General features: G+C 40.1%; 1 protein-coding gene across 1 annotated transcript in view; it reads left to right on the top strand.

Moving 5' to 3' along the window:
• The first annotated feature begins 1,266 nt into the window (after positions 1–1,266).
• Positions 1,267–22,176, top strand: part of SLC5A8 (solute carrier family 5 member 8) — a 66,085-nt gene continuing 45,175 nt past the window's right edge. The window contains exons 1-3 of the mRNA XM_055575816.1: positions 1,267–1,766; positions 9,235–9,300; positions 11,491–11,542. Of these exons, the coding sequence (XP_055431791.1) occupies positions 1,416–1,766; positions 9,235–9,300; positions 11,491–11,542 (469 nt within the window). The 5' untranslated portion in view covers positions 1,267–1,415. The remainder of the gene's footprint in view (positions 1,767–9,234; positions 9,301–11,490; positions 11,543–22,176) is intronic.

The raw sequence follows: 22,176 nt of genomic DNA on the forward strand, positions 1-22,176 counted from the left end.
ATAAGCATTTAAGAAAATAAACAAGGATGGCTTGAAATAGACCTATGCCAGAGCATATTTGGCTAGAGGGCCTATTTTAAAAGAAGAATTTAGGAATCACATTGCTTTACAAGCATGACTCATGTTGTTAGTAATATTTCTCGACAAGCCACTTAAAATACTGAGTGCTAATACTGGAAATGATCTTGTCTTCCACATGCTTTCAAGTGTCTTCATTTAAGTGTATATAATTGTGCCTACATTTAACAAGTGTCTATATTTGAACTCTACAAGGTATAGCATTGAGATTAAGAGAACAAATTCTGTATCAGACCTGAATTAAAAATCTTAATCTCCACCATTTTCTTGGGCAAGTGTTTTAGCCAGTTTCCTTATTTGATAAGTGATGATTTCTATATCAAGGGTAATAGTAAGAGTTGCAGTAGTTAATGTACAAAGTGCCAAGCATGTTACATGTCACATGGTAAGACTCATTAAATTGTAGGTATTATTAATCCACCTGCCAGTGCAGGAGACACAAGAAACATGAGTTCAATTCCTGGTTCAAGAAGATCCCCCGGAGTAGGAATTGGCAACCCACTCCAGTCTTCTTGCCTGGAAAATTCCATGGACAGAAGAGTCTGTCCCGCTATAGTCCATGGAGCTGCAAAGAGTCAGACACCACTGAGCAACTGAGCATACACATGCACACACACCCACACATATATTATAGCGACTACCATTCTTAGGAGAAACTGCTAGGGATGAAAATTGTTCATTGAATAAAAACACAGGCAACCAATAGCACAGATTTGTTCCTCTCCTTTATAACTGCTTACCTGTCTAAGAACTGGGACCTCAGCTCACTGCACACTGTCACAGAAATCACCCATCAATTTATCAAATAAATCAGTCTAAAAACTCCAGCTGTACCTTCCCGTAAGGACCCGGTCTGTTGAACCGGAAAGCTTAAAGGCGTGACAATTACCCTTCGACCCACACTCCCCGATAGGTCACCTGCTCATTTAAATAGTGCGTCCCCTCGGTTGCCACTTGATAAAATTTTCGCTGAGCGTTCCTTGAAGATTCGCCAGAGGCGGCTGGAAACTCCAGTTCTCACCTGCCCCGGTGTCCGCGGTGCTAGGCGAGCCACCTTGGTCTGGAGCCCAGTGAGAGCTCAGCGCCGCGTGGGTGGGGTGTCTCCGAAATCTCGTTTCGGAGGGCTCTGCTGGCTGCGGTGGGCGCAGAGGCTGCGCTGGGCGCTGGGGAGCGGAGGGACAGACACCTGCCAGACGCCTCTCATCCCCGCAGGGCGCTACACCCGCCGCGTGCGACTGGGGAATAAGTGAGTGCTCGGCACGCAAGGGAAGCTCCAGCTCGGGCTGCGTGCCGCGGGGCCGCCAGTTTGCGCGTCGGACCCCGGCGACCGCGCGGCCATGGGCGCACCGCGGGACATCGGCACCTTCGTGGTGTGGGACTACGTAGTGTTCGCTGGGATGCTGCTCATCTCGGCCGTCATCGGCATCTACTACGCCTTCGCGGGGGGCGGCCAGCAGACTTCCAAGGACTTCTTGATGGGCGGCCGCAGGATGACCGCCGTGCCCGTGGCGTTGTCCCTCACCGCAAGCTTCATGTCGGCGGTCACCGTCCTGGGTACCCCGTCCGAGGTCTATCGTTTTGGGGCCATATTCAGCATCTTTGCCATCACCTACTTCCTCGTGGTGGTCCTCAGCGCGGAGGTCTTCCTCCCCGTGTTCTACAAACTGGGCATTACCAGCACCTACGAGGTAAAGGGTGAGGGGGTCACGGAGAGAGGTGACGGGGGGAGAGGAGGACTTTTCAGGCTCCTGGAGGAATTTTCCTGGGGGCAGACTCACCACCACGTCGAAATCTCTCCCTGTTCATACCCATCACTTCTGCTGTCCTCCCCTTTCCGGGAGAGGTGTTCTGTAAAGGAGAGGGAAAAAATCTTGGGACTTAACTTTCATGAGCTTGAAGGAAAAGAGAGGCTTCTGAAGTAAACCGAGTTATTTCGACTAGTCTTCACTAAGGTGATTTCTGCTTTAACATCTTTGATTCCAAGTCAAGGGAAAAGATTTTTAAACTTATCCTGGGGGAGGGTCCGTTTTTCAAGTCTCAGCTCCTCCTCCTTGAAATGAATTCCCTCATTCCAGGTCCTCAGACTCCATTTACTTTTCCAGGATAGCAGGAAAATGTGTGTACTCTCTCCTGCCTTCCACTCAGGAGCAGGCACCCAAATGGTTAAGATTCTAATTCTCTTGTCCCAGCACCTGCATTTGAGACGGGATTCTCCACTTACTAGCTGGAGAACCTGTACTGACACTTAACCAATTGTGCCTCTTTCTTAATCTCAAAATGGAAATAATTACACCACCTACCTCATCTGGTTGTTGGGAGGATTAGAGGAGATGATGCAAGGATAGTGTTTAGAATAGTGTTGGCACAGGGTAAGGGCTGCATAAATGTTGACCCTAAATATTGGGGTGATGATGGTAGAGGTGGTTCCATTGGGATCACTAGGAGAATTTGGCCACAAAGTTCCTCATCAGCTCTGCCTTCTCCCTCTGTGGAGAGATTATTCAGGAAACCGGCTTTCCAATTGCACAGGTCCACTGATTATAGATTCTTTCAAGTTGTCTGCCAGAAAAGGCTTTGTAAGGTAGTGTGAACATTTGATTTAGTTTAAAGAGCTGTTGAAAGGGGGTGTCCAGCGAGAATAAAAGTTCAGGGCAGGGGTTGGGCCTAGTTCCCTGTGCTCCGTGGACAAAGCTGCAGTAGTGTTCGATTCCAGAGGATGCCGAGCCTCTCAGCAGCCACCTTGTCCTTGAGTTTATGGAATGTTTGCCCTGACCCAACCACTCGGTGAGGCTGCTTCGCCTGGCACTGGGGAGGGGCCCTAATGGCACAGCAAGTGTTGGTGACAAGCTGCCTGGGCTCCAGTGACGTCATTCAGGGCGAGGTGCCCCTGGGGTAGCGTTGCCTTCTTTGCACTCTGGTCATTGTATTTGAGAGTGTTTAGTCATCACCCCAGAAGTGAGCAGGATACAGTTTGTTTTGCTCAAAAGTGACAAACTAATTGCCCCAGGCCAAACTCAGCCTTGAGTCTTTTTGGTTGTTGCTGATCCTTACAATGCCTTGAAAAAAGTGAAGTGAAGTGAACGTTGCTCAGTCATGTCCAACTCTTTGCTGCCCCATGGACAATACAGCCCATGGAATTCTCCAGGCCAGAATACTGGAGTGGGTAGCCTTTCCCTCCTCCACGGGATCTTCCCAACCCAGGGATTGAACCCAGGTCTCCCACATTGCAGGCAGATTCTTCACCAGCTGAGCCACAAGGGAAAAGTTAATTTAGCATTTAATGATGATGATGAGAAGTCAAGTAAAATTCCAGATTCTGGCTTCTTTTGAAACTTAAAAGACTAGTGACTCAGGGCTCATATTCCCTGTGGTGACAGGAACTTCAGTTTTTAGCCACTGCTCTAATTTGCAATTAATTTCTGTATTGAGGCCTCTTCGCTACATCTGCATGGTTACTTTCTTATGATAGAAAAATCTATCTGCATTTAAGTCTTTATCAAACATGCAAAAGAGAAGATAGAAAGGTGTGAAGGGAGTTCTTGTTTGGAGGGGGATGTCAGAGAACATATTTCTTATTGGATATGAGGACTATTTCAAGCTGGTTAATATATGAATGCCTGGTCGATTAACTTATGTATTTTACCTGATGAGATCTGCAGGCACTTTGAGTCTGTGAGCTCTGATCCGTAGTTTAACAACTCCAAAACCCAGAAGGGGTTTGAAGAACCTGGCATGAGGATTTCAGTCACCATAGATGACTGCTCCTCTCGTAGTCACTGACCCGTACCTCTCCAGGGCAGCAACATTAACTCAACCAGAAACACGTTTCCCACACATCCACAGTGGTGGAGGCTAAGTTAGCAAGGCTCCAGCTAAAAATGGCAAAAAGCTAACATTTGCCAAATGCTCAGTACAGGCTGGGTACTGGGCTGCCTGTTTTACATACATTTTCTGTCTCAATACTCAAAATAATCCTTATACTGTGAGAGCCCCATTTTGTAAACTAAGAGAACTGGAGTAAACTAAGTTACACAAGAGAGCCTGAAACAAAGTGGATACATGCTGAGAGGCTCTGCAGTGGTGCACTGCTGGCTGCCTCGGAAGGCTCCTGTGAGTGTTATAACCCCGAGTGGAAGAAGGGCTAAGGCACGTGATGTAGGACACAAGGGCTTGTGGGCACACAGCGGGTGTCCTTGACTAGTGGATGCCAGGCCTTTGGGGACAGAGAAGTTAGGTTTTATGCTATGTCTCTGGCAGTTGGTCATGGAAAACTCTTTCATATGGTGTATTTTCTTTGTTTTATGATAAGAGCTGGAGTCAACTATACAGAATAAGAGGTCCAGCATTGACCTGGCATTCTTATACAAATATGAAATTTCTCCCTAGTTTCCATTTGTTAGCTATGAGACAGTACAATGGGGCTTCCCTGATGGCTTAGATGGAAAAGAATCAGCCTGAAATGCAGGAGACCCGGGTTCCATCCATGGGTCAGGAAGATGCCCTGGAGAAGCAAATGGGAGCCAACTGCAGTATTCTTGCCTGAAGAATTCCATGGACAGAGTTGCCTGGTGGGCTACAGTCCATGGGATTGCAAAGAGTTGGGCACAACTGAGCGACTAACACACACACACACACACACACACACACACACACACACACACAGACTAGGCTATTCGGAAGCATTTGTGATGTCTATTACTGCTTTCAAAGTATAGTCCTGAGAGGTGTTTAACAACTTCCAGACCCACAGAAAAAAAATATCGTGCAGGAACCCAACTGAATTCCCCATTTCTTCAGGATCTTTCTGGATTCAACAAAATCTAAGTGTTTAAACTACATTGCCCTTACTCTCTCTCTCTCTTTTTTAAAAACAAAATTCAATAGGAATCTTAGTGTCCCTAAATTATTCAAAGTACCAAGAAGCGTGAGAGATCATGGCTGACAATAGGTGATATCAAACCAAACTTGGGTCCACTTGCCCATACACAGGAACGCCGATTTACTGACTCTGGGTTGTGGTGAAAGAAACTGAAGGTTTTATTATTAGTCTGGGGCAGCTGATTATCAAAAACTCAGACTCCCCAATGCGTTTTAGGGAAGCATTTTTAAAGGCAAGGTGAGGAAGGGGAGTCACCAACTATGTGATAACTTTGGGCACAATTCTCTGATAGGTTTATAGTGAGGTACCCAGGCAGTGTTACAGGGGTAAACATAATCAATCCTCAGGCTCCAGTGGTTCTGGGGGCATCAGTTAATTAGCTTCTTCCATTTGGTGCAGGTTTTAGCATCTGTAAAGCAACTGGGAAAATGCGCACCAGATGCTGTTATCTTGGTACTTCCGGAAGGAACTAAAGATTCTGTGACTGCTATATGGCTGATTTACTGTTTAAATTGTTACCAGTTCTTCTGGCCCAACTGCTAGTTTTGTCACTATGTATTCAACATCTTTTCAATCATTAATTGTTGGGCCAGACTTTTGTAACTCAGGGAGGCCTGGGAGTCTACAGCTTTTCTATAAACAAGAGGCAGGGTGAGGACATGGGGGCAAGAATCTGTCCTGGGAAGGCCCCATAGGGTCCTGCTTGGTTACACAGATGCCTACTGTTACTCTATAGCTTTGTCAAGAAATCCTAGAGCTACTCTCTGAGCCTACAGATCAGTGACTTGGTCTTTAAGTATCTCTTTAGCAGCCCAGTAGCTGAGGTGGACAAAGAACGTTTCTGCCATTGCAGTAAACAATGAACAGTGTGGCCACGAAGCCATCAGCCACTGCCGCTGCCATCCATGGCGCACCCTGGGAGAGTGGAGACAAGTAGGATACTGGCCCTAAGTAGCTAAGATGTCTATGAAAGGAAGGATTTCAGTCAGCTCAGACTCTTGCATCTTTCCATACACAGAAAAGGACTAAAATCATTAACTTGAGATATCTGTTTTTTTGTGATTAGCAGTAATCTTTTGATGTTCAACTCCATATTCTTCCCTTGCCCCTAGTAAATACTCCTCTATATCCTGGCTCCTCCCTTATCTCTTTGGAACAGTTCCTCAGAGCTATCTGAGAGGCTGCCATCCTGGGCTATAGTCCTCAGTGAGGCTTCAGAATAAAGCATAATTCTCAGCTTCTACGTTGTGCACTTTTTTCACTCGACATGGAATGTCACTGACATGGTCATGACACTGGAATTCTTGGATCTGTCTTGAGTTAGTCTTGTGTGAGGAAAAATATATACAAGTATTTTGTTAAACCTGCTACATTCTTACCTCCATCACATTTTCCTCCTCAGTTTTTTTTTTTTAATCTCCACCAATTTGGATATACATACTTAGAAAAGGCAAAGATTTCTCTCTCAATTCATGTACATTTATTTTTAATAGAGTTTTACTAAAACAACTTACAAGAAATAGCAGTGCCCTGTTTCCATGCTTCAAAACACCTCTTGGGTTTTCTAAAAAGTCTTTCAAAATATAGTTAGATAATTTTAACACATGTAATTTACTAAGATTCAAATTCTCAAGGCCTATGGCTTTGGTTACCAGCTTCTTAATGTCTTAGATTTAAGATATCCATTTGCATCATTTGATGGTCTCCAAAATCCTGCAGAGTAAGAGAGGAAAGAATTATTACTATGATCCACATTTTCAAGAGGAGTGAGGCTGGAACAAAGGCTGGAACTCTTGCCCCAGTGTACTCACTGAACAGCATTGTGTGTTTTTTACTTATCAGTTATTTTAGGAGGTCCTACTGTGTGTCAGTGCCACTCACTCACTCTGGATGAATCTTAAACACACAGGCAGTTTACTTGCTATTTTGGACAACATAATGGTTATGTACACAAAGTTTGACATCAAATGGTCCCAAATTTGAGTTGTCTCTAACAATTATTAGGTTACAATCTTGGTTTTCTCTCTGTACCCCAGTGTCCTGGTTTCTAATATTCACTTTGTATAGTAACCACCTCATGGACTTACCTGGGAGGAAAAGACATGCAGCAAATACATTATAAATGTTATCTGTAATTATGAAGCAAAAATATCTGGTGTCTTTTCCTCTAATATTTACCAAATATCAGTTTTTCTTTCCTTCTTTTTTCTTCTGTATGTGAAAAGACTGTTAGCCTTAAAATTCTCTGTATATTGTAGTAACACTATTCAAGTTAAAGAATGTCGTGGACCCCAGCTTCCTCCCTCATAGCTCAGTGCGTAAAGAATCTGCGTGCAGTGTAGGAGACCTGGGTTCGATCCCCAGGTTGGGAAGATCACCTGGAGAGGAAATGGCAACCCACTCCAGTATTCTTGCCTGGAGAATCCCATGGACAGAGGAGCCTGGTGGGCTAAGTCCATGGGGTCACAAGAGTCGGACATGACTTAGTGACTAAACCACATACCCCAGCTTCCTTCCAGCTGTAAAGTCCTAGGATTCTAACTCTGTGGCACATGATTATATATAAATAGGAGATAGGCACACTACTGACCTACCTCAGAGATGTGGCTGGTTTGGTTCCAGACCACCACAATAATGTGAATATTGCAGTAAAGCAAGTTGCATGATTTTTCCTTTCTCAGTGCATATAAAAGTTGTGTTTACACTATGCCTTAGTCTATTAAGTGTACAATAGCTCTTTGTCTAAAAAAGAATGTATATACCATAATTAAAAAATACATTATTGCTAAAAAATGCTAACCATCATCTGAGCCTTCAGTGAGTCGTAAGCGTTTTGCAATAGCAACATCAAAGATCACTGTAACAAACATAACAATAATGAAAAAGCTTGAAATATTGGGAGAATTACCAAAGTGTGAAACAGAGACGTGAAGCGAGCAAAGGCTGTTGGAAAAATGATGCCAATAGACTTGCTTCTTGGAAGGGTGCCAGAAATTTTTCATTTGTAAAGAATGCAGTGTCTGTGAACAACAATAAAAAGAAGTGCTATAAAACGAGGTATGCCTCTCTATTATAGTCTATTGCAGATGTCAAGGTTGGCTTTGAATAGAAAAATGGACTTAGGCTGATTTAAGTTAAAACTTTTTATTGTAAGGATATGGGCATAGCTCACAGAATAGGAGGAAAAGCTGAGCAAACAGACTATGAAAAGGAACAGAAGCCAGGGCAGCCTCTTCAGGCCACGCTGTCAGGATCAGTCTGCTTTCTGGTTCAGTCAGTTTCTGTCTTTATATCTTGCCTCTAGGATTCACCTATTGAGAAGAGAAACTGACGGGCTGAGTGTAGGTCATGTGACTGCCTTTTAGCCCAGGCAAGGCACCCTGACTGACAGTTCTGCCACAGTTGCCTAAAGTGGGAAAGGGTTGATTCCCTAAGTGTATCAAGGGAAATGTATTGGGTAGATGCCAAGAGAAAGGGGAGGACCACACTTTGTTCATTCTAAAAATGCAGAAAATAATTGCATTTGTATGACATTCTGCAAAAGGCAAAACTTGTAGGGTTGGAGAATGGATCAGTGATTGCCAAGGTTTAGGGATGGAAAGAGGATTTGACGACAAAGGAGCAACATGAAGGACTTTTCTGGGGGTGATGAAACTGTTCTGTGTTAAAACCATTGAACTGGGGCTTAACCTAGCAGTCCAGTGGTTAAGACTCCGCACTCCCAATGTAGGGGACACAGGTTGCATCCCTGATCGGGGAACTAAGATCCCACATGCTACACAGTGTGGCCAAAAACAGACAAACAAGCAAACAAAAAAAATTTTGAACTGTACTCTAAAATAAGGGTCAGTTTTGCTATTTGTAACTTAAAATACTAAGTTAAATAATTTGTACATCTATGGCTGTACACATGTACATAGGTAGCATATGTACACCTATAGCTGATTCATAGGTGTACATATGATTCATATGGCTGTATACAGGTGACATATGTACACCTATGGCTGATTCATGTTGAAATTTGACAGAAAACAACAAAATTCTGTAAAGCAATTATCCTTCAATTAAAAAATAAATAATTTTTAAAATAAAATATTAATTTAAATAACATTTGAATAATTTAAATTAAACTATTAATAGTGAAATAGAAATGCAGGATAAAAATTAGTTATGAAGTTTCTTTAAAGTTTTAGCCCCTTTACTTCTCAAGCTGCTGGTTTTTAAAAAGTGTCCAGAAGTTTTACATATTAACCATTCTTCTTTTTTTTTGGAAACAGTATTTAGAACTTCGATTTAACAAATGTGTTCGTCTCTGTGGAACAATCCTCTTCATTGTTCAAACAGTAAGTAGCCATCAGTTCATTTATTTTATCTTCTTTCCATCTACAGTGTTTTTAAACAAGGCACCTGGGTCAAGCTTCTTTGATAAATACGTGAAAGAAAAGAGGTTGAATGTAGGAGGAAACACAAAAGTAAAAAGGCCTGTCACTACATAGCATTAATCCTTAAGATCATTAAACCTTGTCTCAGCAAATGCATTATTTCCTGAGAAAACAGTGAGTTAAGTGGACACTGAATATTATGTTGAACAAGCAACAGTTATGGTTAGGAAAATATGCTTTTTCCTCTTATGTCTCCCTCTGTCCCTACCAAAGTGGCAGTAAGGGCATGGCTTAGATGACAAAGATATTTGAAAGAACTGTACTAGCTGATAGTAGGAATTATAATAAAGGGAAAACACATTGTATATTTCGTAGTATTTTTGCAGTGTGTTAAGTAATAGATTTAATAGAAAATATTAGCTGACATAGGAAGAAAAAATTTGATAATAATTTTCCTTGAAAGCATACTTAAAAAAAATGAATCAATGCACTCTTTCAGAAATTGAACTGTAAAACCTAATTGATATACTCACTGAGTATAAAGCAACAATATCATGCACTCAGGAGGAGTTTTTAAAGCTAAGTGCACAATCCAACAGGCTTCCCAGGTTGCTCAGCGGTAGAGTCTGCCTGCCAAGCAGGAGACTCAGGTTCAGTCCCTGAGTTGGGAAGATTCCCTGGAGAAGGAAATGGCACCACACTCCAGTATTCTTGCCTAGGAAATCCCATGGACAGAGGAGCCTGGTGGGCTACAGCCCACGGGGTCACAAAAAACCCAACAAAACCCCCCACAATCCAATACTTCAAAAATATGCAAGTATAGATTTACTGATTGGCACAAATGGAAATCAAAGATTTGCCAAGTCATCAGTGACAGAGATTGCTTCCCACCCATCATCTTGTCACGATCATTGTCACATAATTTAGACCTATCTCCCTCTTGGCAGCTAAGTCTTTCATGAATGAGTTTGATAACGGAGGTCGAGGAGGGAGTTTTCAATCTCTTCCCTATTTATAATTCCATTTCTCCAGTCAAAAGCTACCCAAGACAGAATGCTTTGCTACAGCAAGACAGAGTGCCTTTGTAAATTATTTAACTTAGCTTCATTTTATATCTTTGCTAGCTATGTAGCTTAAATTATATTTGCCCTTAACACTTGCAGTATGAAAGAAAAGAGCCCTCTGGGATCTGGTAGAGATTCTGACCCAGAGCTGAGGCTGGTAGCTTGCATTCCACCATGGAGTTCAATCCCTCTTTGGATCATCATTAGAAGTGCCAACAGAAATGTAAGAGTGGGGACAAATGTTAAGAAGATGGCTGGGTCACATTTTCAAATCTTTAACTTGGACGATATAATGACTGTGGAAAGCTAGTGCATTCCTGCAAAAGGAGGGGAGCTTCAGAATCCACTGTTCGAAGGACTTACTTCTATAGATCTATTCATGCAATATAATAAAACATTCAAACACTGAATGATATGTTTTTTTCATAGTATGTTTTATAGTATAATCATAGAATTAGCCTCTATGTATTTGAAAGATCAGATGCAATGAAAATGATATTTTGAGAATATTTATCTTACTGTTGTACCCCAGATTAATAGATATTTGTTAAGTATATGAATGAAAAATAATAATATTAAAAAGGTAGAGTAGAATTTTTGTTGGCCCTCAGGAAATTTTAGGGCAAATTTACACTTTTGTTTAATTAGTGGTCATGCCAACTTTTGCAAACAAGTTTCCAAAATTTTCACTGCTTTACCACATCTTCAGTGATTGACAAATTTTGAAAGCATATGAACAAGCATCACCCTTTTAAATCTGTACCCTTTCTTTCTTCCAAATTGTTCCAGATCTAGGAAAGTTGGTTTCAAACTTGAATTGATGGATTACTGACTATCTGCACTAAGCACTGCATGAAAAGTCCACATTTTTACATAAAATTGGTCATAAAAGGTTTTTGTAACATATGACCATACCCCAAATAGAAAAGGAGAGTCAACTTCACTTAAATAACATTTTCAAGTTACAAGAAAATTTTGTTAAAGTATATTAAAACTATGGTTTTTAATTTATAAGTAAATTTATAGAAAAATATCAATATTTCATTTTGTAATTCATACTATTTATTTGTTTTCTTTTTTCCTCTAGATTCTGTATACTGGAATTGTTATTTATGCCCCTGCCCTGGCTTTGAATCAAGGTACATTTTGGAGTTAATATGTCACTCACGCTTGGAGGTTCACTTTTAACAGACTTTATTCTCTCTTTGGGGAGATGGGGAGGTGGAGGAATGCTTCCAGTAACCTGCATCAGCTTGAAGCGGATCTGGTGGGTTCAGTGTCTACACTAGCAGCTTCTCTGGGTTCCTGAATTATAGCTCAGAAAGGTCTGTAAATTAGTAGAAGGTTAGAACCCTGGGGGCTTCCCTGGTGACTGAGTGATAAAGAACATGCCTGCCAATGCAGGAGATAAGGGTTCAATCCCTGGGTCGGAAAGATCTCCTGGATAAGGAAATGGCAACCGACTTCAGTATTCTTGCTGGGAGAATCCCATGGACAGAGGAGCCTGGTAGGCTACCATCCATAGGGTTGCAAGCATCAGACATGACTTAGCAACTAAACAACAACAGGCTTCATTGGGCTGTGTTTCTTGGGATGTGCCAGCCAGCCATTCTCCATTCCTTCAGAATGAACGCCCCCTGTAGTCTAAATCATGAATGGACTGCACTTGCTCCCTTTGTGTTTGTAACCTGGAGCCCATCTCCAACAGTTCAGTTCAGATCAGTCGCTCAGTCGTGTCCTACTCTTTGTAACCCCATGGACTGCAGCACACCAGGCCTCCCTGTTCGTCACCAACTTCTGGAGTTTACTCAAACTCATGTCCATTGAATCAGTCTTCTGCGGCCATCCAACCATCTTGTCCTCTGCTGACCCCTTCTCCTCCCACCTTCAATCTTTCCCAGCATCAGGGTCTTTTCAAATGAGTCAGTTCTTCACATCAGGTGGCCAAATGGTTCAACATCTGGTTGAACTGTTGGAGTTTCAGCTTTTGCATCAGTCCTTCCAGTGAATATTCAGGACTGATTTCCTTTAGGATGGACTGGTTGGATCTCCTTGCAGTCCAAGGGCCTCTCAAAAGTCTTCTCCAACACCACAGTTCAAAAGCACCAATTTTTTGGCGCTCGGCTTTCTTTATAGTCCAACTCTCACATCCATATATGACTACTGGAAAAACCAGCTTTGACTAGACAGACCTTTGCTGGCAATGTCTCTGCTTTTAATTTTGGAAAAGACGCTTACTTCTTGGAAGAAGTTATCTCCAATAGGCTTCTGCGTTATTCAGCTCAGACTTGGTCCCATTGTAAAATTGGGCAGGAGGAGAAATTTTTTTCTCCACACTTTGAATGTGATCCAAAATACAAGAAAAAAGGTCTATGTGATTTGAAATATTAGATTGCTCCTGGTGACCAAAGGACAGATGGTTATAGTAGCCTTATAAATAAATATGTGACAATTTTATGGATCAACAAGTTACTCTCTAGATTTGGGAAGATAATAGCTGTGAAACTGGGATTGTTTATGTGTGAATTAGTCATACACTCAGAAGGCTTCAGGGAAACTACATACTTTAAATTCTTATCAGTTAGAAGCAAATTTATCTCTGAAACTTCCTTCTAAAATGGACAAGTGGAGTCTGTGATGGGAAGAATGTGATGCAGTTCCTCAAATTAATATAAAATGGAAAACCTCAAAGAAAGAAAAGGGAAAACTCCTTCTAACTGCAGATTCTAATTTCTTAATTTCATGATACATAGGTAATAGTTGCCATCTATATTTATAAAGCACAGCAGTATCATTACAAAGAAGAAATCCATTATATAATGTGATGTTGAATTCTGAATGTCAGGCATGTGTCTTGTAAATATTACCAACATCGTGAATGAATCACTTCATATGTAAAGAGCTGAGCTATAAACTTCATAAGTTACCTATTGGAGTTAAGTATAACTGAAATGTTGGCTTTAGAGTTTTAAAGTGCAGTTCTGGGAATAAGAAACACTACCTTCAGTGCTTCAAGGACTGTTCTTATCAGTTTATTGAGCCACTCCCTGGGAGTAAATTAGGATTCGAGGCATTGCATTTTGACCACTTTAATATCAGCCATGTATTTGACCATGGGCTTCCCAAGTGGCTCAGTGGGTAAAGAATCGCCTGCAATGCCAAAGACACAGGAAATGCCAGTTCAATCCCTGGATCAGGAAGATCTCCTGGAGGAGGGCATGGCAACTCACTCCAGTATTCTTGCCTGGAGAATCCCATGGATAGAGGTGGCTACAGTCTGTAGGGTCACAGAGTTGGACCTGACTAAAGCAACTGAGCATATGTGGATTTTACTGTAACAAAGCAGCAAACACAGACAGAGAGAGAGTACTTGGTGTGCAACAGATGCTCCGTAGAAACATTTTTAGCTGAATTGGCACTTAACGTTCTCTATGTGCAATCTTTTTAATCTTTTTTTTTAATTACAGAAAACTTCAGTCGTATGCTAAAATAGAATAGTGTACTGAACGCTAACATACCATTAACTCTACACTAATAATTATCGACTCTTGATTTCCATCACATCCGTATTTCTATCACTAGTTTATTTTGCTGCAAATCTGAGATATTTTATCACTTCATCTGAATTCCATACGTCTTTTACATATTTTTTTCACTGAGGTATAATTGACATATAACATTATATTAGTTGCAGGTTTACCATAATGATTTAGTATTTGTATATTGCAATGATCACCACAATAGGTCTAGTTAACATATATCATCATGGTGGTGGTGGTTTTGTTGCTAAGTCGTTTCCAACACTTTTGCAACCCCTTGGACTGTAGCCTGCCAGGCAACCCTCTCCAGTATTCTTGCCTGGGAAATCCCATAGGCAGAGGGTTGCCATTTCTTTCTCTAGGGAGTCTTCCTGACCCAGAGATTAAACCCAGGTGTCCTGCATTGGCAGGCAGATTCTTTACTGCTGAGCCACCAGGGAAGTCCTGTTAAATGCAATACATGAATTGAATATAATTTGCAAATATCCATAATTCCTAAATTTGAAGGGGGTGGATTTTAAGGGACGTTATAGGATTGTAATTGCTTCCCTGGTGGCTCAGATGGTAAAGAATCCGCCTGCAAAGCAGGAGACCTGGGTTTGATCTCTGGGTTCCATCCTAGAGTGGGAAATGGCAACCCACACCAATATTCTTGCTTGGAGAATTCCATGGACTGAGGAACCTGACAGGCTACAGTCCATGGGGTCGCAAAGAGTCAGACACCCCAGAGTGACTAACACTTTCACTTTTTTCAGCTATAATGTGTACTTTTCAGAATAAAGACTGAGTTTGGTATACAGGCACCTGTAAAAGATCCAGGGTAGCAAAACAAAGGACACTGAACAGATCAATGGTTCTACCCTTCATAATTATGAGATTAATGCTTCCTTTTCAGATACTAAGCTCACCAAGTTACCTTTTGATCAGAATTTGGCTTCCCACATTGACATGTTAATCAGTAGGAAATTATGTGATCATGAACTAACAATTACAACAAGTCTGCTTCTGACCCCTATTTCTCATTGTATATTAGTAAACTTTGATGCTGTTTTACAGCAATGCTTATAGTTTACCAGTCAGCATGACTTTCCCCCCTATAACCCATTCATCTTTGCATTTCTAAACCTACAAAGTGAAAAGCCAAATTCTGGGAATGTAAAGATAGCATTAAGGTATAGATGCACCTGGCCAAGTAGCATCTCTCTCTCTCTCTTTTTAAAATATTCAAATACCATCAACGCATAGGATTGAGATTCAAGAAGGATTTTTTAAAATTTATGGCAGTTGTTCTTCAGTAGCTAAATAATGTTCAATTCTTTGCAACCCTGTGGACTGCAATACGCCAGGCTTCCCTGCCTTTCACTTTTTCCTGGAGTTTGCTCAAACTCTTGGCCATTGAGTCAGTGATGCTACTTAACCATCGCATCCTCTGCTACCCCCTTCTCCTCCTGCCCACAATCTTTCCCAGCATCAGGGTCTTTACCAATCAGTTCTTCATATCAGGTGGCCAAGGTATTGGAGCTTCAGCTTCAGCATCAGTCCTTCCAATAAATATTCAGAGCTGATTTCCTTTAGAGCTTGCATCACGTATTCAATTATATTTCCATTAACTTTATAAGGACCATGTAAGTTATTTGGCTCTTCAAACTTGTTTTTTGTTTTTAAGAAAAAGCTTTTGACTAAATAGCTTTTATAGAATCAAGTTTTTCTCTAGGCCTGTGGAGAAAATTGTCTAAAATAAAATGACATTTCTAGCCTATAGTTTGAAGGACTGTGCTTATAAAAGAAACAAGATCATATCCAGTGACATATTAGATAATTTATATTCAGATATCCTGGATTTAAAAGGAGCATTGAAAAAGTGATAGCAGGTAGAAACATAGCTATCAGCAAATAAAGAAATTTTTATTTAACAGTGAACACTGCTTCTCTGGTAAAAGCGTGAGGTAGAATAAAATTATGTAAAATATCATTAGCCTCCAGATTTTCAGCTTATTTTTATAAATGTCTAGAAAATGCATATAGTGTTAGAGATGATTTGAGAAGAACAGGAAGAATTAGAAGAGAATTTTGAAAAGCTACTCTGGAGGTTATTTGGTTGATTTATTGTTATCATATTTATTCCTAAAGGCCCAGTCATGATAATAGGAACTAGATTCCTACATATACAAAACTAAAATGATCAAGAAAAAACCTACAATTCCACTTAAATATTGATGACAATAGCATGAGATTTAAATATATGTAGAAGAAAATACACATCATTATGTTAACAGTGACCACATCTGAGCAGTCAATTTTCTGATGCCTTTTTCCTCACATTGAATGTAAAATTACTCTTTGGGATATGCACTGCTCATAGTTATGAAATTTTTTTCTTATGATGAGAGCTTGTAAGGTTTACTTTCTTAGCAACATTTAAAATATGCAAGACAGTATCATTAACCATGCTGTACCTGACATTCTCATGGTTTATATATTCTGTAGCTGACAGTTTGTACCAAGGTGTGTTTTTAAAATACAATTGTAACTTCCATCATTTCTAAAACGTTAACACTGATTGCTTACTATCATCAATAATATTCAGTGGTAAAGAATCCACCTGCTAATGCAGGAGACGCAGATTTGATCCCTGGGTCGGGAAGATCCGCTGGAGAAAGAAATGGCTGGGAAATGCCATGGACAGAGAAGCCTCATGGGCTGCAGTCCACGGGGGTGCAAATGAGTTGGACATGACTTAGTGACTGCTGCTGCTGCTAAGTCGCTTCAGTCGTGTCCGACTCTGTGCGACCCCAGAGACGGCAGCCCACCAGGCTCCCCCGTCCCTGGGATTCTCCAGGCAAGAACACTGGAGTGGGTTGCCATTTCCTTCTCCAATGCATGAAAGTGACTAAAAACAACAATTGCCAGTATGAGGTCAGTGTTCAGAGATCCCTGATGTTTTCTCAGTGTTTATTAGAATCAGGATTCAGATAAGTTTATATATCTGTAATTAGTTCAGTTGTTTCTTAAGTTTTTCTTTCTTGCTTTTTAAAATTGAAAGCCATATTTTATTGTGATATAGTGTATATACAATAAAGTGCTCAGGACCTAAGTGCACAGTTGGTTGACTTTTGACAATTTTGTGTACTTGTGACAACCATTTAACTCAAGATATAGAATATTTTTATCTTCATTTCCCAGAAATTTTTTTGTGTTTCTTTCTAATGAATCCCCCCCTCTATTCCAAGCAGTGAGCTTCTATCACCATAAATTACCTTTCCCTGTTCTTAGATTTTGTATAAGTGGAATCATATATTGCCTTTTTTGTATCTGATTTCTTTTGCTCAATAAAATGTTTTTGAGGTATTCTTTCATGTTGGTACATGTATCAGTAATTCATTCCTTTTTATTGCTAGTATTTTATCATATGCATCTACCAAAATCTGTTTATCCATTCTCTTGTTGATGGATGTTGGGTTGTTCCAGTTTTAGGCTATTTTAAATGAAAGCTGCTAAGAACATTCTTGTACAGGTTTTGTTTTGTCTTGCTTTGCTTTTTGACATGTTTTCATTTTTAGTGGATGAATACCTGGAAGGAGTATAAAGTTCAATATACACCTGTTCTGACCCACATGTTCAGACCCACAGGGCAGTCACATGTACAGAATTTAAGAGAAACTACCAAATAGCTTTTCTAAGTTGTTGTATCATTCTACATGCCCACCCCACAACCTATAAGAGTTTCAGTGATCCATGTCCTTGCCAGCATTTTATATTTGTCTTTTTAATTATAGCCATTCAAGTTGTACCATCTATTATCTTACTGTGGTTTTATTTTGTATTTTCTTGATGACTGTTGATGTTGAGCTTACTGGCTCATAGAATAACAAAATCAATGGAAAAAAGACAAATAACCTAACAAAAAGTGGGCAAAAGACTTGACCTGTCATTTACATGGTTTATCTATCCATTACTTGGCCTATTTACCCATTTACCCAGGCCTTTTAAAATTTCATTCAGTAATGTCTTTTCATCATTTGCAAGTATGGAAAAATACAATTGCCTTCTATATGTTGATCTTCTATCCTGAGAACTTGCTAAACATACTTACTAATTCAAATAGGCTTTTGGAAAATCCTTTGTGGTTTTCATGTTGTTTCTGAATAGAAACAAAGAATATAATCAATCTGATTTCAGTATTGACCATCTGGTGATGTCCATGTGTAGAGTTGGAAGAGAGTGTTTGCTATGACTAGTGCATTCCCTTGGCAAAACTCGGTTAGCCTTTGACCTGCTTCGTTTTGTACTCCAAGGCCAAATTTGCCTGTTACTTCAGGTATCTCTTGGCTTCCTACTTTTGCATTCCAGTCCCATATAATGAAAAGGACATCTTTTTTTGGGTGTTAATTCTAGAAGGTCTTGTAGGTTTTCATAGAACTGTTCAACTTCAGTTTCTTCAGCATTACTGGTCAGGGCACAGACTTGGATTACTGTGATATTGAATGGTTTGCTTGGAAACAAACATCATTTTGTCGTGTTTGAGATTACATCCAAGTACTGCATTTTGGACTCTTTTGCTGACTATGATGGCTACTCCATTGCTTCTAAGGGATTCTTGCCCATAGTAGAGAAACAATGGAAATAGTGAGAGACTTTTTGGGCTCCAAAATCACTGCAGATGGTGACTGCAGCCATGAAATTAAAACACGCTTGCTCCTTGGATGAAAAACTATGTCCCAACCCAGGGCTTGAACCCGGGTCTCCCGCATTGTAGACAGATGCTTTACCATCTGAGCCACCAGGGAAGTACATGACCAACCTAGACAGCATATGAAAAAGCAGAGACATTACTTTGCCAACAAAGGTCTGCCTAGTCAAAGATATGGCTTTCCAGTAGTCATGTATGGATGTGAGAGTTGGACTATAAAGAAAGCTGAGCACCAAAGAATTGATGCTTTTGAACTGTGGTGTTGGAGAAGACTCTTGAGAGTCCCTTAGACTGCAAGGAGATCCAACCAGTCCATCCTAAAGGAAATCAGTCTTGAATGTTCTTTGGAAGGACTGATGCAGAAGCTGAAACTCCAATAGTTTGGCCACCCTATGCGAAGAACCGACTCATAGGAAAAGACCCTGATGCTGGGAAGACTGAAGGTAGGAGCAGAAGGGGATAACAGAGGATGAAATGGTTGGCTGGCATCACTGACGTGATGGGCATGAGTTTGAGTAGGCTCTGGGGGTTGATGATGGACAGGGAAGCCTGGTGTGCTACAGTCCATGGGGTTGCAAAGAGTAGAAATGAGAGACTGAATCCTGACTGATGAACAGAAACAGTTTTACTAATTCTTTTCCTGTCTGTATGCCTTTTACTTCTCTGTCTTCATGCACTGTTAATGTAGAAAATTATATTGATTTTTCAAATGTTAAACCAATTTTCCTTCTTGTGATAAAATTTACTTGGTCATAATGTATTAACCTTTTAATATATTGATGAATTTGATTTGCCAGTATTTTGTAAAGGAATTTTGCAGGTTATGAGGAGTATTGGCATGAAATTTACTTTTCCTTAAATGTTTTCGTCAGGGTTTTTGTATTGATTATACTGACTTTGTATGGTTTGGAAAGTGTTTCTTCCTCTATTTTCTGAAAGAGATATAAGACTGTGTATTTATTTCTTAAATGCTTGAAAAAATTCACAATGAGGGCATCTGAGCCTGATACTTATTTTTGTAGAAAAGTTTTAGTTTATTGATACAGCTTCTGTAAAAAATATAGTCATTTGGATTTTCTAGTTTTTGTCAATTTTAGTCAACTGTCTTTTTTAGTTCATTTTATCTAATTTGCCAAGTCATTGGCATAAATTTGTTTAAAATATCCTCTTGATATGCTTTTAATGTTTATAAAATTTATAGTGATGTCCCTTCTAATTGTTCCTAATATTGATATCTTTTCTGTCCTTTTTTACCTTGATGTATCTTGCTAGTCTTTTATTGATGTTTTAAATTTTTTCTAAGAACTAGTTTCTGGCTTTGTTAATTTTACGTATTTGCTTTCTATTTCATTAATTATGTTTACTGTTTCTTCTACTTAACTTTGGGCTTAAATTTTTTAGCTTTTTAAGGTAGAAACTTAGACCACTGATTTTAAATCTTTCTTATTTTCTAAAATAATATTTAAAGCTGTAAATTCTATTGTAAGTACTGCTTGATTTGTATCCCACAGGTTTTGATACCATGTTTTTTTTTAATCATTCAGTTCAAGATATTTTCCAGTTTCTCTTGTGATTTCTTTTACCCACGGGTTATCTAGAAGTGTGTCACATAATTTTCAAATATTTGGTGATTTTCAAACTTACCTTTTTGTTATTGGTTTCTAAATTAATGCTGCTTTGGTCAGAGAACTACTATGATTTTAATTCTTTGAAATGTATTAAGATTTGTCTTACAGCCCAGGATATGGTCTCTGTTCCTGAAATTTCCATATATTTTTGTACAGAATGTTCATTGTGTTGGGGACAATGTTCTATAAATGTCAAAATTTCAGCTTGTTAATTTTCCAGGCTCTTTGTTTTATTGATTGCATTACCATGGGGTCATTTGATGTTCCCTCAGTTCAGTTCAGTCACTCAGTCGTGTCCGACTCTTTGCAACCCCATGCATCGCAGCACACCAGGCCTCCCTGTCCATCACCAACTCCCGGAGTTCACTCAGACTCAAGTCCATCGAGTCAGTGATGCCATCCAGCCATCTCATCCTCTGTCGTCCCCTTCTCCTCCTGCCCCCAGTCCCTCCCAGCATCAGAGTCTTTTCCAATGAGTCAACTCTTCACATGGGGTGGCCAAAGTACTGGAGTTTCAGCATCAGCATCATTCCCTCCGAAGAAATCCCAGGGCTGATCTCCTTCAGAATGGACTGGTTGGATCTCCTTGCAGTCCAAGGGACTCTCAAGAGTCTTCTCCAACACCACAGTTCAAAAGCATCAATTCTTTGGCGCTCAGCCTTCTTCACAATCCAATTCTCACATCCATACATGACCACAGGAAAAACCATAGCCTTGACTAGATGGACCTTTGTTGGCAAAGTAATGTCTCTGCTTTTCAATATGCTATCTAGGTTGGTCATAACTTTCCTTCCAAGGAGTAAGGCGTCTTTTAATTTCATGGCTGCAGTCACCATCTGCAGTGATTTTGGAGCTCAAAAAATAAAGTCTGACACTGTTTCCACTGTTTCCCCATCTATTTCCCATGAAGTGATGGGACCAGATGCCATGATCTTCGTTTTCTGAATGTTGAGCTTTAAGCCAACTTTTTCACTCTCCTCTTTCACTTTCATCAAGAGGCTTTTTAGTTCCTCTTCAATGTTCCCTAGTCCTCTGTATTTCTTGTGAAGTATATCTAGAAGCATTCTCAGACTTCAACTTTTTGGAGACTATTTCATAACGCAGTTTTCAACTCTTTTGAGTAAATACCAAAGGATACAATTGTTGAATTATATTACAAGAATATATTTAGTTTTGTAGGAAACCACCAAACTGCCCTCTAAAATGGCTCTTGCCATTTTGCATTCTTACCTGCAATGCATGAAAGACTTATGTTGCTCCATGTCCTTGCCAGCATGTGATGTCAATGTTCCAAATTTTGACTATTCTAACAAGTGTATGGTAGTATCTTGTTGTTTTAATTTGCATTTCCCTGATGACATATGATGTGGAGCATCTTTTCATATGCTTATTTGTCATCTATATATGTTTTGTGAGGTATGTGTTAAGGTCTTGGTATGGTTTAGAATCAGTTGTTGTTTTTTTTTTTTTACTGTGAGTTTTAAGCATTTTGTATGATATGGAGAACAATCCCTTATCAGATATCTTTTGTAAAATTTTCTTTCAAATCTGTGGGCATAGAGTTGTTATCCTTCCATTAAAAAATATAATTTGACCCATTGCTTCTTTTTTTAAAAATTGAGTGAATTAATTAATGACACATTAATAGTTGCAGCTTATTACTGCAAAAAGTTGAAATGAAGTCTGAGAATGCTTCTAGATCTAGTTCACAAGAAGTACAGAGGACTGGGGAACATTAAATGACCCCATGGTGATGGAATCAGTAATGACAGTTCAGTAGTTGCAGCGTGTGGGCTCTGTAGTTACAGCTCCCGGGCTCTAGAGCACAGGCTCAGCAGCTGTGACACATGGGCTTAGTTGCCCCAAGGCATGTGGGATCTTTCTGGATCAGGGATCAAACCCATGTCTCCTGCACT

The sequence above is a fragment of the Bubalus kerabau genome, chromosome 1 (genome assembly GCF_029407905.1).
Source record: "Bubalus kerabau isolate K-KA32 ecotype Philippines breed swamp buffalo chromosome 1, PCC_UOA_SB_1v2, whole genome shotgun sequence".
Classification (NCBI taxonomy): domain Eukaryota; kingdom Metazoa; phylum Chordata; class Mammalia; order Artiodactyla; family Bovidae; genus Bubalus; species Bubalus kerabau.